General features: G+C 39.5%; 1 protein-coding gene across 1 annotated transcript; it reads right to left on the bottom strand.

The window, feature by feature from the left end:
* Window positions 1-74: 74 nt before the first annotated feature.
* On the bottom strand, window positions 75-20,820 carry pbk (PDZ binding kinase). The gene is made up of 8 exons (XM_048530548.1): window positions 20,709-20,820; window positions 17,618-17,738; window positions 16,281-16,380; window positions 14,865-15,007; window positions 14,274-14,443; window positions 4,965-5,094; window positions 2,667-2,828; window positions 75-656 (listed from the first exon to the last, which is right to left on the bottom strand). Exons 2-8 carry the CDS (start codon window positions 17,685-17,687, stop codon window positions 454-456), a joined length of 978 nt encoding a protein of 325 aa, XP_048386505.1. The 5' UTR covers window positions 17,688-17,738; window positions 20,709-20,820; the 3' UTR covers window positions 75-453.
* Between the last annotated feature and the right edge of the window lie 607 nt (window positions 20,821-21,427).

Genomic DNA, 21,427 nt, shown 5'->3' on the forward strand with positions numbered 1-21,427 from the left:
GAGTACAAATCTAGAGACCATGTAATGATACATATTTGGGAGAATGGTTTTGTTTTAATTAACATGAGCCACACTTGATTGTGGTAGTTTTAATATTGTTTAAACAGAATTAGAGCAAAGTGTCACATGCTCTAACATCAGAGTTCAGTATCTTAAAACAAAATTCCTACAATGGCATCAACAAAAATGGAGTCCTACAGTTTAAGCCAGTCATACATTTCAGCTTAGCCCCCCCCCATGGTATACTGAACAGATCACCTTGAATCTATAGACAGAAATCAATACTTGAAACTTGGGTCATATTCTGTAAATGTTGCTCGATGCATGAAATTCAGTTAAACTTGTAAAATATAATGACATTAACAATAGAATTTACAGGTGGGTTAGTATAATTAATTTTACATAAGTACATTCATAAAACAAAGACAGGTTGGGCAAAACATTTATTGAACTTTATTTTTTATCAGTTGCTTCCTCCAATTCTTCTACTATCTGTGCAGCCGAGGGACGTTTTTTAGGATTTTCATTTGTACAAACTAGGAACATTTCAATAACCTGCCTGTAGGAATCATCTAGTTCATCCATGTTGAGTGCAGGCCTGGTTCCTAAAGCTTCATAATAAGCATCTTCATCAAAACTGTCTTCATCTTCAGAGTCTACAACCGAAGAACAAAAGTGGAGGTATTTATATACAGTACCACAATTATCCGTGTATATTTCCTACAACCACAGGGACCAAGGACAGTTTCATCTTGTCCTGATTAGTTGCACACTGTTTTCAAACTTGTTACCTGCAAACCCAGCAGCACTATACTACCTCACAATGAGGGATAAATGGAAGCATACAACTGCAGAAGGCATTTTAATAACTTCCAAATATACTCCCTTAACAATAAATATTGAAAGAAAGAACAGTGCCAACAGAAGTACGTCCCACATTAACCATAACTGCTACACGCATCAAGAAATTGCCCACTTTCATGATATTTACAGTATTTACTATATTCACAGTATCATTCATGTAAACCTTTTCTGTGCCCCATCCAAGATCAGTTCATCCTTCCTGAGCTACAGGGTCTAAAACCACTCTAAACAATATTTCAAGTGCGGTCTTATACAGCTGTACATCCCTGCTCTTGTATCTTAGTCCCCTACAAATGAATGCTACCACTCCAATTATTCTCCTAACTGCCAAACTGAACCTGAATGGTAACTTTAAAAGAATCATGAACTATGAATCCCAAGTCCCTTTGTGCATCAGAATTCAGAAAATAAGACTATGCCTCACTTTTTCCCACATTGTATTTCACCTGCCAGCTCTTTGCCTACACTCCTAGCCTTTCCAGGTTTTTCTGGAGCCTCTCGACTTTCTCGACACTAACTGTCCCTCCACCTATCTTTGTGTCATCTGCAAAGTTAGCAACAATGCCCGCAGCTTCCTCATCCAGTTTGTTGTTGTTTAATGTGAATAGTTGTGGTACCAACACTGACCCCTTTGGAACTCCAAGAGTCACGGGCTTCCATCCTGAAAAAGACCTCTTAAACACCACTCTCTGTCTTATGCCAGTCAGCCAATCCTCTATCCATGTGTACCTTGTCCCTTGCACCATGGGCTCTTATCTTATTTAGCACAATGCAGTACGCCACCTTTTCAAAGGCCTTCTGGAAATCCAAGTAGATCAGAATATTGGTGAGACCAGATCTGGAATACTACGTAAGTACTGATTACCATACTTACATAAGGATGTTAATGTTTCAAAAGCAGTTCAGAGAAGGTTTACCAATCTTATACCTGGAATGAGCAGATTGTCTTTTAAAAAAAAGAGTTGGCAGGTTTTGGCCAATAGCCTCCAGAAGAGTCAGAGGTAACATTATCGAAACAAAAAAGATCCGGAGGGGACTTGACCAGGCGGATATGGAAAGGATGTCCCTCTCATGCAGAATCTAGAACTCAGGCTCATAGTTTGAATACAAAGAGTCGCCCATTTACGACAGAGAGAGAGAGAAAGCATTTCTCAAGGTTTAAGTCATTGGAATTCCTGTTCTCCAATGGCAGTACTGCAGAATCTTTAAATATGTTTAAGGAAGAGGTGATTACCAAGAGGATGAAAGATTACTGGAGTTATGCAAAGATGTAGAGTCAAAGTTGAAAGGAGATCAGCCTTGATCATATTAAAAGATTAAGCGGGCTTGAAGTGCTGAGTGACCTACTCATTTTTTGTGATAACAAGGTGTAGAGCTGGATGAACACAGCAGGCCAAGCAGCATCATAGGAGCAGGAAAGCTGACGAAGGGGACCCCTGAAGGGTCTAGGCCAGAAACATCAGCTTTCCTGCTCCTATGATGCTGCTTGGCCTGCTGTGTTCATCCAGCTCTACACCTTGTTATCTCAGATTCTCCAGCATCTGCAGTTCCTACTATCTCTGCTCGTTTTTTGTTCCTATTTATGTCCAGTTTAGCTGTTGCGTGACATTGATGTGGTTAGTGTGAAAGTCTCAATGGATGGAACCCAGGAAATAATGCACAGTCCATGATTTTCTGCCTGTTCATTCATTTTAATAAATGAAAAGCCAGAGAATATTGTATATACAAATTTTCAGATCCATTCAGTGAAAAAGCCAGATCATTACAGAGTTATTTAGAAATCTAGAGAATTGTAAGCTTACCTTCAGAAATATTTATATGAGGCATAGAAAGAGTAATCATTTCCCATAATGTAAGACCATAGGCAAACATGTCTGATTTGTCTGTGATTAGGCCATTTTCTTCCAGAGCTTCTTTCGGTTTCCATGGTTCAGTCCCAATGTATATTGCTTTAGGATCACTTACTGGAAAACAATTTTAAATTGACATTCTGGATGTGGGGATTATAAAAATCTTCAACTTAAAACTCTTGTCAACACTTAAAGGATATGTTCCAGAGTCATGGCCAGAGCCAGACAGAAGGAACATCGATCAAAGCTCTCCATGTATTAACAGAATTGAGTTGAGTAAAAAACTGAAAAATAATGACGGGGGAAATACACACAAAACAAAGTTAACAGCTTAAAAAATAAAGTATTTGGAACAATTTCTAGCTAAAGAGTACCAGTAGAAAATGGGCACAGACTAAATGTGTGATTCAATGCATACAATAGAATCAAAAATAGAAATTGCTGGAAAAGCTCAGCAGGTCTGCAGCATCTGTGGAGAGAAATCAGAGTTAGTGTTTTGGGTTCAGTGACACTTCCTAAGAGCACTCTACTTTAAGCGCAATATACTATTTTTACATTTCAGTTCTGAAGTAGTGCAGTGGATTTGGTGGGTATAGTGGAGACAACACTTGGGAGACATTAAAGCAATAGCTAATTAGTTGGAACTAGACTAAGTTTCGTGTACTTGAGCTTTGATAGCCCAAGTAGTCTGTTTCCTCTTTTAACACATTTTCATGGTTGGGGGTATCTTCACCAGTTTAGCACAGATACTTTCAGATGAACAATAAGCTGAATAGGCTTTGTATTTAAGCCAACCTAAAATAAACACCCCACAGACTTAAAACAATAGCAGATGACAAAACATTCCATTCCACTAAGTTAATATATTTTGAAACCAGTGAAGAGCAAAACTATGTTCAAAACAAATCCTGCTTCAGGAACCCTGCCGATAACATTCTCAAAAAATGGTCAATCTCAACAAGCTTTTTTATTTAACATTAGGATGGGGTAAACTTTAAAGGTCATATACATTACAGTTTCCAAAGTTTAATAGAACTGAAGTATAATGTTGAGCATGAAATCCTAAACATATCGGCACTTCCTTCTTTTCAACATTATCAATTGTGAAATTAATTGTAAATGCAAGGAACTCCCTCAAATCAAATTGATCAAATCATACCTTGGTCTTCACTGACAATGACGATAACTAAATAAATTTCAGAGTTAAATAGCAGCAATTTAAAATAATTTACATGCAGTATACTCCTCCATAATCACAATGAAATCAAAATGGTTTGATCAATTAAGTGAATATACATGACTGTATTGAGAACACAAAATTTAATAAACAGAATCAACAAGTATTAAGGTTTGCCACATTTTTAAAAGTATTCATTGTGATGTAACACATTTTCAAGAAGGTCACTACTGTTCTCTTGTAGAATTAGTACAACTCCTGATGAATCATTTTATTAACGTCATTGGATATTTACCGATTTATAATTATTGACCAGAAGTGTGCTGACCTTTCAAAGCAAAGGACATGGTTGTAGCAGCAGAAAAATATTGCATTTGCAAAGAATGTGAGCTGGTTGAATGGAGTAACCAAATCTACAACACTTAAGAGTTCACATAGCTATTTCCTGGATGTAAAGTATTCGAATAGTCAAAGAAACTGCTGAGAGCATCAAAGCTCTGCTTTCCTTTCTCAAAAATCTCTTTCAACCCACTGGAAGGTGGGGGATTCTTACAGGAAAAATTGGAATCAACATCACTATTCCCAGAGAGAATATGACCAGCCATGCCTGATCAAGGGAGAATCTCCGGAGCGACTAGCTTGTGTTGAAAGTGACTTTGGGTGCAGAGCAGCATTTGGACAATCTGAATGATTTATACTTTCTAAATGTAATTGTACCTGAACTATGTTCTTTAAGAAAAGCATGCCAAGTTTTATATTTTTCCCAGGCTTGGAAGATGTTGTGTGAAAGATTTTAAGAAGTGTTGTTAAATGCATTTCCACATTACAATGCTTTTGTTACTTGTGCATAGTTGCAAACATTATGTTCTTCTCCAGTAAAACTAATTTTTTACTTGTTAACTCAAGGAGCCTGGCCTGGATTTTGATGCAGGCTAATATTTATAATTGGCAATATCAGGTCCCTTTTAAATTCCAAGTTTTGCTGCAGCAAGTGGAGGGGTGGAAAACGAAAAAGAATTAGTCCACTGTGCTAATTTAGTTCTACTAAAATTGACACATGAACTGTCACATACCTTGCATGTTCTCATCTAATTTGAGTGAAACACCAACATCACAGATCTTAATGGTCTGAAAATCTCCTTTAATGACGATATTAGAAGATTTGATATCTCCATGCAAGAGTCTTTTCTCATTATGCAGATACTGAAATTTTCAAAAGTAAAGAAATATTTAACAGTAATAATTCTGCAGAAATGCAATCAGTGTATGAATGTAGTATTAAAATGTTCCTGGTGTAATAAAAACAGGCCGAGATTGAGAACATTCATCTCACTGCTGTAATTTCTCTTGCGTCCTCCATGAAGCAAAGTGAACTTTTGATCTTGCTACTTAAAACAGAAATACCATTGTTTATTCTTTTAAAAATGAAGTATTAGTTTAGCTAATTGCCAATATGCAAGGCTGTAGAAAGCAAGATGATGCAACGTCTTAACCAGAAAGAAATCAAAATTATTAAGCATTATCCTCATTTACCTCAAGAAATGGTCAGATTTGCATAGATATCTGAGCTAAACACAGCAGCGGTATGACATAGCAGAGTCAATTATCTTACAGTGGAGCAAAAGCTAACTATTTTTGCAAGTTAAATTGCTGTATTAGAATAACACATGTTCTACGTTTTTCATTGCAAGTGATTGATGATGTCCAAATGATTTGACAACAGCTAAAACATTAGATGAGCAAGTAGAGGAATAATCTACACATCAGTTAATCAACTTGGAACTGCTCCTGGACATGTCAGTAGTATTTTCAAACTGCATTGGCAAAAAGACATTTGAGAGAATGTAGAAATGAATTAGGAAGCCAAAATATATGGATATCACTGCCTTAGGACTGTACTGGAATTGCATGTATACATAAACGAGTTCTAATACAATATTATAAAAAAAATTTGGTACAGAATTGTGAATTTTATAAAATCCAGTACTATAACTTTGCTTAACCTATCATGACACAGACATCTTATATTTTATAATCAACCTGTTCAGAGATGTTATTACTCATCTCCTGAGCAGGGAGGACTTAAACCAAAATTTCCTGTCTCAATACTGGGACACTATCACTGTAACACAACAACCCTACAGACATTTTAAAAACCATTAGTAACATGTTGTCCATTAATTTAATTGAAAACACTCATCTATGTCTTCGCACTTTAATTAGCTTTATCATTGAAGGATATATTAATGTAGTATTCATTTACTCAATTAATAACATCAGCAAAGTTCATCCAAAATAGGATTTTTATTTTAGAAATTTTAGAATGATTGTAACTATGTAATGTAAGATGTATGATTTACGTATATTTTGATATTATTTATTTTGGATCTTTGAGCATTGATCTAGTGACATATAGGTTTCTTGTGTGCAAGGGGTTTTATGATTAACTTGGAAATATTTCTACAGGTGTTTTCTTTGAAAGCACACTATTATTCTTAAGGAATTGTCTCTAATTTAGTTTTGTTTACACTGGGTGAGTTTACGAGCAAATGAAGCAAACCGTGCAGTGCATTAGGCTTTCGGATAGAAGATTCTGCATTTTTTTCATACTTAACAGAAATACCTACACCATGAGAAAAAATTCATTTGTTTCAGTTTGGGTCAGTTTGCAGACACCTTGGTTGAAGCTAGATGTGTAAAACAGCTGCTTTTGAGTTTTAAGACTGTTAAGAAATCTGTTAGCTCATTTCAAGGAGTTTAGTTTAAAACTTGCAGAGCAAATGTGTTCAGTTGTTCAAATGTGTGCCTGAAGGGGTTATTTGAGGCTGAGGAAATTTAAGTTCCAAAAAGGTGCAATACTAACAGATTCTCAAGATAGGAATTACACCCACAGTTAAACTTTATAGATGTGAAAGAGGAGGAAATTCTCTCTGGTGAGAGTTCTGTACAGAAGTGTTGTTACAATTAATAGGATTGTATTTTATTGTGTCTTTCTATTAAATTTGTGATATACCTAAAAGTTTAGTTTATTCTGTATTATCTTCATTTCTTTTGCATTAGAAAGCTTCTGTTTTGTTAAAATCAAATGTACAGAATTGAATGTTTTAGTTTCAGTGAAAGACCACCTTATCAAAACAAAAAAAATACCAAGGCAGGTTTTACGTTGGGATTGGCTTCCCTCATAGTAACATCAGCAGGCATCATAACGGCTGACATTAACTAGATTTTATTTTAAAATAAATTTGTTCTTAAATATAGGTAAATTGGTTAAGACTTGATTTATTAGATATGCACAAGTACCACAAAATGACAGTAGTGAACCTTCCTGAATATTTGCTTTAATAATTGCAGAGTTATTTAAGATCATATTAAAACTTAGCACGCAATTATGAACTAGAACAGGTAACCAGACAGGCTACTGTAGGCAGCATTTCATCCAATAAAATATAACTGTAGCAGCAGCTGGAGTTTTATAATAATCTTGTTTTGTTGTGGACATTTACTTCTGGCAGCAGCTTTTACATGAGCAAACTCATTGATTCCAACTGCATAATTTTACCCTTCCTAAAACTTTGCACTTCCTTGAACTTTGACCTTGTGTATTCTTCACTGAATCATTGGGAGCCAGATCTTCAGCTGTCATGAATTCATGCTCCTCCTAAAAACCCATTTCTCCCAATGTCTCTATTTTGACCTGTGCTCATCTTTCTGATTACATGTCTGTGACATCTCATATGACAAAGTATTGTGCCTTCAGTGCTATTGATGTTGTTCATGTGAACTTTCAAAACCAATCTGATAAGTTACTATAGAATAGCAAAATTGAAGACCATGACGTTCAAGGGCAGTGGCTACATGAACATTAAAATGGGTAAGTCAGAAACTGGAGAACAGCAGTAACAATTGCTTTACAAATTAGAAGGAAGTATATAACAACATATCCTAGGAATGCAGTTGAGCCTAATGTTCCATTTGATACACATTCAAGAACTTCAAAGTTTGTTGATGCCATGAAACATGGAAAGGTTGTAAACAATGAGAAAAAGAAACAAACAGCTGATTGTTACCCATACGTTCTAAAGAGACAGCCACCAAACAGATAATTCCGTTGAAGCTAATGTCACAAATTGTAAGTGTCTGTATTCATTTTACAACCATCCTCAGCTGCTTCATCAATGACCTTCCCCTTCCAACATGAGTCGTGTAGTGGAGATGGTTCTTGATGACTGTGTAATGTTCAGCACCATTTATAACTCCGCATAACTGAAAGAGTTTGTGTCCATATGCAGCCAAGTAACACTGTTTGAGCTATAGAGAAAGGCTCAATAGACTAGGCTATTTTCCCTGGAGCATCAGAGGCTGAGGGCTAACCTTATGGAGGTTTATAAAATCATGAGGGGCATTGGACAGGATGAATAAACAAGATCTTTTCCCTGAGGTGTCAGAGTCCAAATGTAGTAGACATAGGTTTAAAGATGAGAGATTTAAAAGGAGCCTTTTACACAAAGAGTGGTGCATTTATGGAATGAGTTGCCACAGGACGTGGTAGAGACTGATACAATATTTAAAAAGCGTCTGGATGGGTATGTGAATAGGAAGGGTTTAGAGAGATATGTGCCAAATGCTAGCAAATGGGACCAGATTTATTTAGTATGCCTGGTTGGCATGGATGAGTTAGACTGAAGGGTCTGTTTCCATGCTGTATATCTCCTTGACTCTATAAACCTCAGAAGCTCAGATTTGTGAAATGGGCAAACACAAAAATGTAGTAGTACGGAGAAAGAGTAGGTGATCAATAATGGGATAAGGGAACAGATGGAAGGGGAAAGTGTGTAGATTTACCATTCTAGTGAACCCTGCACTTGTGCAAGGTCTTGACATGACATCTAAAATGTGGTGACAAGAACTGGCCACAAAACTATTCTCACAAATAAGTATTCTAGTACTTTAACCAGGACTCCAGAGCTGGGGTGAGAATAACTGGTGGCATCGACGAGCCTTTGTAAAACTAATCTATAAAAATTCACAGGTAGAGGCAAACTCTCAACTGATTGGAGTCATACCTAAAATAAAGGAAGAGGTCTGTTGCTTTTGGAGATCAATCATCTCAGCAAAATAAGATTACTGCAGGGTTTTCTCAGGGTAGTATCCAAGACCAAAATATCTAAATTGCTTCATTGAATTTGCTCCTTAAGGTCAAATTCAAAGTATCTGTTATCCGTTCCGGTCCCAACTCGTTAAAACAAAACAAACATTCCTTACCCACTTGCACCAAAATCTTAATATTCAGATTTGGACCGACAATTGGTCAATAACAATTGTGCCATCCAGGTAGAAGGCAATGACCATCACAAAAGAAAAATATAACCACCTCCCCTCTACTTTCAACAACATAATCACGTCCATATCCTCCAGAATCAACACTCTGGGAAGTCACCATTCATTATAAAATTAACTGGACTAGCCAGAAAAATAGAGTGGCTACAAAAGCAGATCATTGGCTATGAATTATTGACAAAACATTTTGCATAAGTCCACAAAACCTATCCACCATCCACAAAAACACACATAAGTAGTACAACTAAACAGTTTTCTTGTCTCAATGAATGCAGCTTCAATATTAATAAAAAGCTTGATTACAATTTCTGACATATGGAATATTCCCATTTAAACCCACAGAAGCAGAATTAGAATTCATCAATAATTCTCAATCCGCTATTAAACCTGAAGCTACATTACATAAGAAAAGTATTAGTGTATTTGACACCAATATTTAAATTGGTACAAGCATAGGCTGGCCACTAAAGTTTGATCCCCCTAAAAATAACTGATATCCCTATGCAAAAAATGCCATTATTCTAAACAGCTTCCATAGATTGTTGAGATCACAGCTAATGAATTTCCATTGCATATACATAAAACCAGGAGATTTTATTCAGTCAGTTCCAACTATATTCATTGCATAGAACATTACAGCACAGTACAGGCTCTTCGGCCTTCGATGTTGTGCCGACCTGTCATACCAACCTGAAGCCCATCTAACCTACACTATTCCATGTACGTCCATATGCTTGTCCAATGACGACTTAAATGTACTTAAAGTTGGCAAATCTACTACCGTTGCAGGCAAAGAGTTCCATTCCCTTACTACTCTGAGTAAAGAAACTACCGCTGACATCTGTCCTATATCTTTCACCCCTCAATTTAAAGCTATGCCCCCTCGTGCTCACCGTCACCATCCTAGGAAAAAGGCTCTCCCTATCCACCCTATCTAACCCTCTGATTATTTTCTATGTTTCAATTAAGTCACCTCTCAACCTTCTTCTCTCTAACGAAAACAGCCTCAAGTCCCTCAGCCTTTCCTCGTAAGACCTTCCCTCCATACCAGGCAACATCCTAGTAAATCTCCTCTGCATCCTGTCCAAAGTTTCCACATCCTTCTTATAATGCGGTGACCAGAACTGTACGCAATACTCCAAGTGCGGCCGCGCCAGAGTTTGTACAGCTGCAGCATAACCTCATGGTTCCGGAACTCGATCCCTCTATTAATAAAACCTAAAACACTGTATGCCTTCTTAACAACCCTGTCAACCTGGGTGGCAACTTTCAAGGATCTGTGTACATGGACACCGAGATCTCTCTGCTCATCTACACTACCAAGTATCTTACCATTAGCCCAGTACTTTGCATTCCGGTTACTCCGGCCAAAGTGCATCACCTCACACTTGGTCTGCATTAAACTCCATTTGCCACTTCTCAGCCCAGCTCTGCAGCTTATCTATGTCTCCCTGCAACCTACAGCATCCTTCCTCACTATCCACAACTCCACCGACCTTAGTGTCGTCTGCAAATTTACTAATCCATCCTTCTACCCCCTCATCCAGGTCATTTATAAAAATGACGAACAGCAGTGGACCCAACACCGACCCTTGCGGTACTCCACTAGTAACTGGTCTCCAGGATGAACATTTCCCATCAACCATCACACTCTGTCTTCTTTCAGCAAGCCAATTTCTGATCCAAACTGCTATATCTCCCACAATCCCATTCCTCTGCATTTTGTACAATAGCCTACTGTGGGGAACCTTATCGAATGCCTTGCTGAAATCCATGTACACCACATCAACCGGTTTAATCTCATCTACCTGTTTGGTCACCTTCTCAAAGAACTCAATAAGGTTTGTGAGGCACAACCTACCCTTCACAAAACCGTGCTGACTATCCCTAATCAAATTATTCTTTTCTAGATGATTATAAATCCTATCTCTTATAACCTTTTCCAACACTTTACCAACAACTGAAGTAAGGCTCACTGGTCTATAATTATCAAGGTTGTCTCTACTCCACTTGTTGAACAGGGGAACCACATTTGCCATCCTAACATAAGCCTTCTTCTTCCTCTTGACCAGAGATTCCACCTCCTTCATAAACCACAGCTCCCACACTCTACAGCCTCCTCCCTGCCTGACAGGTACATACTTATCTAGGACACACAGGAGCTTTTCCTTGAATAAGCTCCACATTTCTAATGTGCCCATCCCCTGCAGTTTCCTTCCCCATCCTATGCTCCTTAAATCTTGCCTAATCTCATCATAATTGCCTTTCCCCCAGCTATAACTCTTGCCCAGTGGTATACACCTATCCCTTTCCATCACTAAAGTAAACATAACAGAATTGTGATCGCTATCACCAAAGTGCTCACCTACTTCCAAATCTAACATCTGGCCAGGCTCATTACCCAGTACAAAATCTAATGTGGCTTCGCCCCTTGTTGACCTGTCTACATACTGTGTCAGGAAGCCCTCCTGCACACACTGGACAAAAACTGACCCATCTATAGTACTCGAACTATAGTGTTCCCAGTTAATATTTGGAAAGTTGAAGTCCCCCATGACAACTACCCTGTCTCTCTCACTCCTATCAAGAATCATCTTTGCTATCCTTTCCTCTACATCTCTGGAACTATTCGGAGGCCTATAGAAAACTCCCAACAGGGTGACCTCTCCTTTCCTGTTTCTAACCTCAGCCCATACTACCTCAGTTGACAAGTCCCCAAACATCCTTTCTGCAACTGTAATACTGTCCTTGACCAACAATGCCACACCTCCGCCCCTTTTACCATCTTCTCTGTTCTTACTGAAACATCTAAATCCCGGAACCTGCAATAACCATTCCTGTCCCTGTTCTATCCATGTCTCTGAAATGGCCACAACATCGAAGTCCCAGGTACTAACCCATGCTGCAAGTTCACCCACCTTATTCCGGATGCTCCTGGCATTGAAGTAGACACACTTCAAACTAATGTCTTGCTTGCCGGTGCCATCTTGCGTCCCTGAAACTTTATTTCGGACCTCCGTACTCTCAACCTTTTCTATGCTCGAACTACAATTTTTGTTCCCATCCCCATGCTGAATTAGTTTAAACCCACCCGAATAGCCTTAGTGAATTTCCCCCCCAGGATATCCGTACCCTTCTGGTTCAGGTGAAGACCATCCTGCTTGTAGAGGTCCCACCTACCCCAGAAAGAGCCCCAATTATCCAAGAATTCAAAATCCTCCCTCCTGCACCATCCCTGTAGCCACGTGTTCAACTCCTCTCTCTCCTATTCCTCGCCACACTAGCACGTGCTCCGGGCAACAAACCAGAGACAACAACTCTGTTCATCCTAGCTCTCAGCTTCCATCCTAGCTCCCTGAATTTCTGCCTTAAATCCCCATCTCTCTTCCTACCTATGTCGTCGGTGCCTATGTGGACCACAACTTGGGGCTGCTCCCCCTCAAGGTTCCCAAAAACACGATCAGAGACATCACGCACCCAGGCACCTGGGAGGCAACACACCAACCATGAGTCTCTCTCGTACTCACAGAACCTCCAATCTGTCTCCGACTATGGAGTCCCCAATGACTACTGCTCTGCTCCTCTTCCCCCTTCCCTTCTGAGCAGCAGGGACAGACTCTGTGCCAGAGACCTGTGCCTCACTGCTTTGCCCTGGTAAGTCGTTCCCCCCAACAGTATCCAAAACGGTATACTTATTGTTGAGGGGAATGGCCACAGGGGATCCCTGCACTGCCTGCCGGTTCCCTTTCCGTTCCCTGACCGTAACCCATCTGCCTTTTTCTTGTACCTGAGGAGTGACTACCTCCCTGTAACTCCTCTCAATAACGCCCTCTGCCTCCCAAATGATCCGAAGTTCATCCAGCTCCAGCTCCAGTTCCCTAACTCGGTTTGAGGAGCTGGAGTTGGGTGCACTTCCCACAGATGTAATCAGCAGGGACACTAGTGGTGACCCTTACCTCCCACATTCTGCAGGAGGAACATTCAACTGCCTTGACCTCCGTCCCCATTATTCTAAGTTCCCAAAGAGACTGTTGAAAAATAAAGAATAAAAAATAAACTAGTTACCTTCTGTCGCACAGAACCTTTTTTTTGGTTAGAGGTGGAGGATGGGTGGGAGTCACTACCCGAGTAGTGTTTCAGGTAACGCAACCACACAAATATATTGCCTCACTTACTCAGCAGTCCTGTGTCTGCTCCTGCTCAGCGTACCTCAACGCATCTCAGATCTTAATCTTAGAATTAAATTTAACCATTCATACAATGTTCATTACAATACTATTCACTACATAATTCCTCTTCTGGCGGTGCCTGAATATAAACAGTGATATAGACAGTGAATATCCATTTGAAAGGTAACAAATCCTAAGCTTCCTGGCTCCCAGTTTTTTTTTTAATAGAATCCCTACAGAGTGGAAACAGGCCCTTTGGCCAACAAGTCCACAGTAACTCTCAGAGTATCCCACCCAGACCCATCCCCCTATAACCCACCTAATCTAAGCATCCCTGAACACTGTGGGCAATTTAGCATAGCTAATTCACCTAGCCTGCACATCTTTGGACTGTGGGAGGAAACTGGAGCACCAGAGGAAACCCACGAAGACACGGGGAGAATGTGCAAACTCCACATAGACAGTTGCCCAAGGGTGGAATCAAATCTGGGTCCTGGACCTGTGAGGCAGCTGTGCTAACAACTGTGCCACTATGTGGTTGACAGATTCGACAGATTTTAAAATGTTCTCTCTCCACTGCAGCTTTCCTCTCCCTATTTGCATCTTGCTTCTACTTCCCTTACAAAACCTCAAATCCCATAACAGCCACTTTCTTCCTCCAAACCCTGTAACAATTTATTTCTCCCATCCAGAATGTCAATTTTATTTCACTGTCATTTGTTCAAAATTGCGAAATTTCTTCTCTAAATTCATGCAACACACCTTCAGCAATTCAAAAAAGCAATTCATCATCTTCCCCAGAGGAAGTGGAATTGGGCAATTAATATTGGCCAAATACATTGCTCAGCATTTGCAAATGAATATTTAACAAAATACCTTCAATCCACAAGCTACATGTAAAGCTACTTTCAGGATGGTAGACGCAGGAAAAGGTCCTTTGCCATTTTCATTCCTTTCTTCTATCAGGTCATTCAAAGACTTCTCTCCTCCAAACTCCATAGCTAGACATTGAGTCCCATCACTTGCTTTTGTAAATGCTCTGTAACCTGTAGACAGAAGATATTAAGAGAAAAACGTTAATACTGCTACTGTTTCTTAGGAGTGTAAAGATTATATCAATCCTCATTTTAAACAAAATGAATCTGCAAGTTTAATATTTTGGACATTACAAAGTCTAATTTTTGTTAGCAGTCCAACCATAGGTGTGGAAGCACTTCAAAATATGGGTGACAACCAATCAGACTAACGCTATTTTATATAAATGGAGGAATATATTTTGATATTATTTTGAGGCAGACTTGTGACAAGACAGGCACAATGTGTGTTACTAACTAGAACTATATAATTCAAATTTCTGTACTTGCAATACCAATACTACTGAGCAAAGGTTTATCTTTTAAAAATAACTATAGTTCATATCGTCCTTTCTCAGGTTTTTTTCTACATTAAACATGTAAATAGACATACCAACAATATTTGGATGCTCAATATCTTTCAGAAGTTTGGCTTCATCCTGAAGTCGCTTCAAGTAAATATTTTCCTGCTTTGTATTACACTTGGCATTAATCTTTTTCACAGCCCATGGAGAACTTGATTTGCCTGTAGGGGATCTAAAAACAATATTTTTTGGAAAATAACACGACCAAAATATCACTAAATTACATTGACATATTCCAATTCAGTGATAATACTGGAGACATGCAGGGACAAATCTTTTTCATGTTATAAATACCGCAATTTTTCACAGCTTTAGTTCCTTTATATCAGTTTCATGGAATCCCAAGTGCAAGTAAAGGCCATTTGGCCCATCAAGATTGTACTGACCCTTCAAAGAGCATCCCACCTCCACCCCCACTCTAACACCATTAGCCCATATTTTACCATGGCTAATCCACCTAGACGGTACATCACTGCATACCCATGGGGCAGTTTAGTATTACTACTCCAACCTGCACATTTTTGGACTGTGGGAGGAAACCGGTGCAGTCAGCAGAAAGCCACACTGACACAGGAAGAATATGCAAACTCCATACAAGACAGTCACCCAAGGCTGGAATCAAACCCTGGTCCCTAGCACTGAGAGTCAGCAGTGATAACCACTGAGCCACTGTGCTGCCCTACAGTGAAAAATAAAACCTATAGCGCATCTTAGATTTGCCAATACTTAACCAAACTACAGTAGTTTCAACAGCTCCCAAACTGGTTTTGAAAACTCCCATATAGCAATTAGAAGGTAACCAAGGCTTTGAAAAAGAACTAACAAACTACATAGAAGATTTCCAAAATGAATAATGATATTTCATGTGAAACTGTCAAGACTCATGGAATTAATGGAAAATTGGCTAAAATTAGAAAATACGGGACCAATAAACAATACTCCATGAGAGGGTACAGTAACTAGTGACATTTTGCAAGGTTTGGAATTCTTTTTAAGCTATTCATAAAACACCACAGCACTGTTACTTAACTATGATCATCAAAATCATTCTGCTGCATTTGTAACAACAGCTTGGTAGTTAAACCATCAAGATTAGAATTATATCAAGTTTACAGGTTGTGTGAGGAAGAATTCTTTTCAACATACATTTTGGACATTGTGCAATAGAGCTCAAAGAAAACAAAAAGAAAATATCAGAAAAGGCTCCTTAAGGTCAGAAGCTCTCAGGACTTTCAAAAGCCCAACATCTACAAAGGCCAAGTTTGATCCCATTGGGTCTACATGAAACCAGGTTTTATGAATCTACTACATGATCATAATTTTTTCTACTATTGGTGTCTGAATAATAAACTTGCACTTAGACAATGCATTCAAATCTGAAACACAAGGAATAATGAATTTAATTCAGTTCAAAAAAAATTCCCAAAAACTTGTCAATGACTAACCTTTTCATGAGGTAAACATTAACTCCGGTGCCGTAGCCCAACTTCTTCATGAAGGGAGAAGCAGGAATGACCAAAGATTTATGATTCTCATTCCAAGAACCTGCCAGTATTTCAAATAGAGATTATAAAGAGCAGAGCATACTTCATTTATGTATATGGTACCGTGCACTGAAATTTCCAATTTATTACGTGCTACTATAAAATTTATCAAAAGAAAATTGGGGTAGTACAGTGGCTCAGTGGTTATCACTGTCGCCTCACAGTGCCAGGGACTTGAGTTCAATTCCAGCCTCGGGCAACTGTCTGTGTGGAGTTTGCACATTCTCCCCACGTCTGCGTGGGTTTCCGCCGGGTGCTCCGGTTTCCTCCCACAGTCCAAAGATGTGCAGGCTAGGTGGATTGGCCATGCTAAATTTCCCATTGTGTCCAGGGGTGTGTAGGTTAACCATGGGGTTTGCAAGGTTAAAGGGATAGGGTAGGGGGCTGGGTTTGGGTGACATGCTCTTCAGAGTGTTAATGTGGATTTGTTGGGCTAAATGGGCTGTTTCCACAATGTAGGGATTCTATAATTGCAAGTGCCCAATGCATACTTAAATTACTCTGCACCAACAAAATAAAAAGAAGAGTGACCTGTGAGAAGCACAATGGAAATTCTGGAACTAATTGTTTTTGTTCAGCTACGTAAATTGACTACCAATTTAAACATACTGAAAATAGCAATTCATTATGACTACTCAAATAATTCTCTACCTACTACAGAAACTGCTTTGCTGAGTTGATTTGAGCTATACTAATGTAGAAACTAAAAGCTCAATTTTATCACAATTTTAGCAAGAATTCAAAAATGACTTCTAAAAAGAATAGATTTCATTTATGTAGCACATTTTAACCACATCGATTTAACCACACAATTTACACCCAGTCGTCTGTCTAATGACATGTGGCTGCTGCAGTAATCAATTTGCACACAGAAAGCTCTTCCAGACAGCACTCTGACACTGATGAGGGGCAGGTACTCACCAGGACAGCAGTTTTAAAGATCCACAGTGAAATGGGGACTTTTAGAACCACCTGCCATCAGTTACACTTCCAACAATGCAGGACTCCAAGACTGGTGAACTGACCTATAATTTTGTATTCAAATGCATGAAAAAAACTTGAAACAACTAAATTCTTACTGAATTAAGGGAGCTAATGGAACCACAGCTGACAACTTAAGAGTTAGAGTGCACAGGGTTATCTAATTTACATTTCATACAATCTTCTCTTGTTTGAATGTCTTCAGAACCAGATGAATCTGACTAAATCCCACTTCTCACAATTCAGTCAGCTCATACCTGATCGTTTCTTTTTATTTTCCGGCTGGCAAGGAGATTTGAAAGGGCAGCGTTCATCCATATGTTCCATTTCCGACTAGAAGCTTCCCCGAAAGAAAGGGATTTTCACACCTTCAAAATACTGCAGAAGAAAAAGAGTTTAGAAAGCCATTTGTTACTGTATGAAATTTTTAATAAAAGCCCAAAATCTGAATAAGGAAATCACTGGGAATATCGCTAGATAGGTTTGTCTTGCACCCTCCAGCTCACCTTTTTTGTCTTGTAAGAATTGGAAATGATACTATAAAAGCAACATGGCAAGTCCGTCCTTGATGAATGATGGGACTAATGAACTTGAATAATTGGTCAACAAGGAGGAAATAAGGAGGAACTTCACGAATAGTTAGTGTCTGGAATTCTTTAACCTAGAGATAAGTGGAAAATTTATTGTGGAGTGATAACCAGTCATGACCTATTGGTCAGTGGAGTGACACAAGGGGTCAACTGGCTCAGGGCTGCTCCTATTTCTTATATTTTAAGAGAAGTGCCCAACAATTTACCAACTAAAAGAATGAGAATCCATACTCAATATTGTTCACATTCTGAACCATTAGTTGCAAATTATATTTATAGAGTAGCTGAAGGATGAGAACCTGAGTGGAGAGACAGAATGAGGGAAACAAATATAGAAATGAAAGATAGATGGAAAAATAGAAAAGAAAAGTGAAAGATAGAGGAAATAAGGGTTAGCAGCAAACTGAACCATAGTACAAAAATGTGTAAAAACATCAAAAAAAATTTAAAGTTTGAAACAACAGCACAAATAATTTAAGGATGTACAACATGGCTACAATACCAGAGGTAAGGTTGCAAGGTAACCACGGGTAGAAAATGAACAACCAAGGGTATTCACGCTTTCAGAACATAAGAACATCAAAAGCAAGCATGAGCAGGCAATTCAGCCCCTCAGACTCACTCTGTCATTTAACCCGATCATGGCTGATCTCATCTTGGCCTCGACTCCACTTTGCTGCCTACTCCTTGCAATTGTTTAACCCATTACTAATGAAAATCTGTTTGATTATCTCCTCCTCAAAGTTATTCAGCATTCTGCCACCCACCACACTTTGAGGTAATGAATTCCACAGATTCAATGTACTTTGAGAAATCATTTCTCCTCCTCGCTTTTAAATCTGACCATCACCCATTCAGCATCAAACAATGACCTCTCATTCTAGATTGCCCCACAAGGGAAGCATCCTTTCTACATCTACTCTTTCAATTTCATTTAGCATTTTACATACCTCATTTAGATCACCCCTCATCTATCTGTAGCAAGCATAGGCCAATACTGCTCAAGCCCTCCTCATAAGACAAACCTTTCTTCTGTGGAATTATTCCAGCACAGCCTTCTCTGAACTGCCTCCAAATGAAGTCACATCAAGTGAGGGGATCCAAACCGTACATAGTACTCCAGATGCTGTCTCATCAACACCTTGCACATTATGATGACACCGCCTTAATTTTATACTCCATTCCATTAACAATAAATGCCCAAGTTAAATTTGTCCTCCTTATTAACTGCTGTATCTGCATACTAGCTTTTAGTAACTTTAACCCCTCTGCTCCAAGCTTTGGAAGGAAGGACAGGTATAAAGGAAAAAAAGGTGGGATAGCTTTGCCAGTGAAAGATTAAACTAGTGCAATAGTGAGAAAGGACTTGGCACAGGACATCTAGATGCAGAATCAGGAGTGACGAAACAAGGGGCAGAAAACAGTCAGATTAGTCTCAAACGCTAAACAGTAATTATAAGTTAGGGAATGGCATTGAACAGGAATTTAAAAGTGCATGCAACGAGGGCACCACAGTAATTATTGGTGACTTTAATCCTTAAATACATTGAACAAACCACATTACCAATAATAATATAGTAGATGAATTTCTGAAGCGTGTGCAAGAGCTTTTGTCAGCCCAGTACATTGACAAACCTTCTAGGAAGCAGGCTATTTTAGATTTGTTTCTGTGTACTCTTGCAATGAGAGATTATTTATACCATCTTTAACAGATGAGACTCTGTCACCCTTGCAATTCAATGGCATCAGCATTACAGAATCTTCCACAATTAACAACTTGGAGGTTACCATTGACCAGAAGCTGACCAGCCACATAATTACTGCACGAGCAGGTCAGAGGCAAGGACCTTGCATGCTAGTAGTTTCCCCACGACTCCCAAAATGCTTCCACCATCTATAAGATACGGGTCAGGAGCGTGATGAAATACTCCCCGCTCGTTTGGATCAGTGCAGGTCCAGTTTAAATTTAATCTTTCCAGCCTCAGCTTTGCATTATATTTATACATGCACAAAGACAACCATATACAGTTGCAAATTTGATGGCAAAATTAAGTTAGGTGATACAGTAACAACAGTAGTATAACATGGGAATTATAAAGCGAAGTTGACAAATGTGACAAGTGAAATTAAATGTGAAGAATTGAGAGGTCACCCATCGGGGGCCAAGAAAGAGCCAGAGTATTTTCTAAATAGAGCAAAACCAAGTATCTAGAGGCAGACAAGCAAAAACCCAAAGCTATTGGGCAAGCAGTAGAACCGGCCAATGTTTTTGTATTCATCTCAATTATTTGCAGTTCAGATTAGACTCCGTCAGCAGCGGTCATTCCGTTGAGTAGTATTTGGTTATTGTTTTATCCCTCAGTTTGAGTTTGTTTTTGAAGGACGTGACTACTTTTGACACCTAGTGCAGGTTGGTTGAATGTTTTGTGCAGAATCAAACACCAGAGATTGTAACCGAACCAGGTCGAAGTGAGGGAATTATTTATTCCCCGGGATTCCGCTCTCACTTTCCTGCTCGGGTACGGTGGAAATCAGAAAACTCTGGCAAAGGAGCCGTTACCCCACGCCCCCTCCCCGGGAACGGACAACGAACCGTTACCCCACACCCCCTCCACGGGAACGGACAACGAACCGTTACCCCACACCCCCTCCACGGGAACGGACAACGGGCGGTTAACACCCTCCCTCCCCGAGAGTGAACAATAGGCCGTAAAAGGCTGTTACCCCCAATCCCCGCGCGCACACAATTGCCCCTCACCTGGTCACTGTGTTGTCAGTCTCGCGCTCACTCAGTTTGAAATGTCGCGGTGCATCGCGGGAACTGAGGCTGCGGAACCGCGCATGCGTATGTTTGAAGGTCTTTCCAACGCCGTTCTTTCTTCTTTGGTCTGTGGTGCAGTTTGGCATAGGTCACTGAATTTCATCGCTGTTCTTCATCTTCACTCCGCTTCATTGATCGTAGAATTCTATCTTTACTCAACTGCATCTTCACAAAAAATTCCTCCATCACAGTGCATCAATGCGGTACCCATGAGGACGGTTTCAACCGGGATCTTGGGTTCATGTCGCACTACAGGTGACGCCACCACACCATATACTTTCTCACACTTGCATATATTCACACTCGCTCTCTCCCTGACAAACAAGTGAATCTGTGGGGTGAATTTGTGTTTGCAGGTACATTTTATTTTGTTCAAAAAGCACACAATTTAGGTAGTTAATGTGAGTGATAATGGGAACTGCAGATGCTGGAGAATCCGAGATAACAAAGTGTGGAACTGGATGAACACAGCAGGCCAAGCAGCATCTCAGGAGCACAAAAGCTGACTTTTCGGGCCTAGACCCTTCATCAGAGAGGGGGTTGAAGAGTCTAGGCCCGAAACATCAGCTTTTGTGCTCCTGAGATGCTGCCTGGCCTGCTGTATTCATCCAGCTCCACACTTTGTTATCTTAGGTAGTTAGTGTGGCGTTTTATAA

This window comes from Stegostoma tigrinum, chromosome 4 (genome assembly GCF_030684315.1).
Source record: "Stegostoma tigrinum isolate sSteTig4 chromosome 4, sSteTig4.hap1, whole genome shotgun sequence".
NCBI classification, from domain to species: domain Eukaryota; kingdom Metazoa; phylum Chordata; class Chondrichthyes; order Orectolobiformes; family Stegostomatidae; genus Stegostoma; species Stegostoma tigrinum.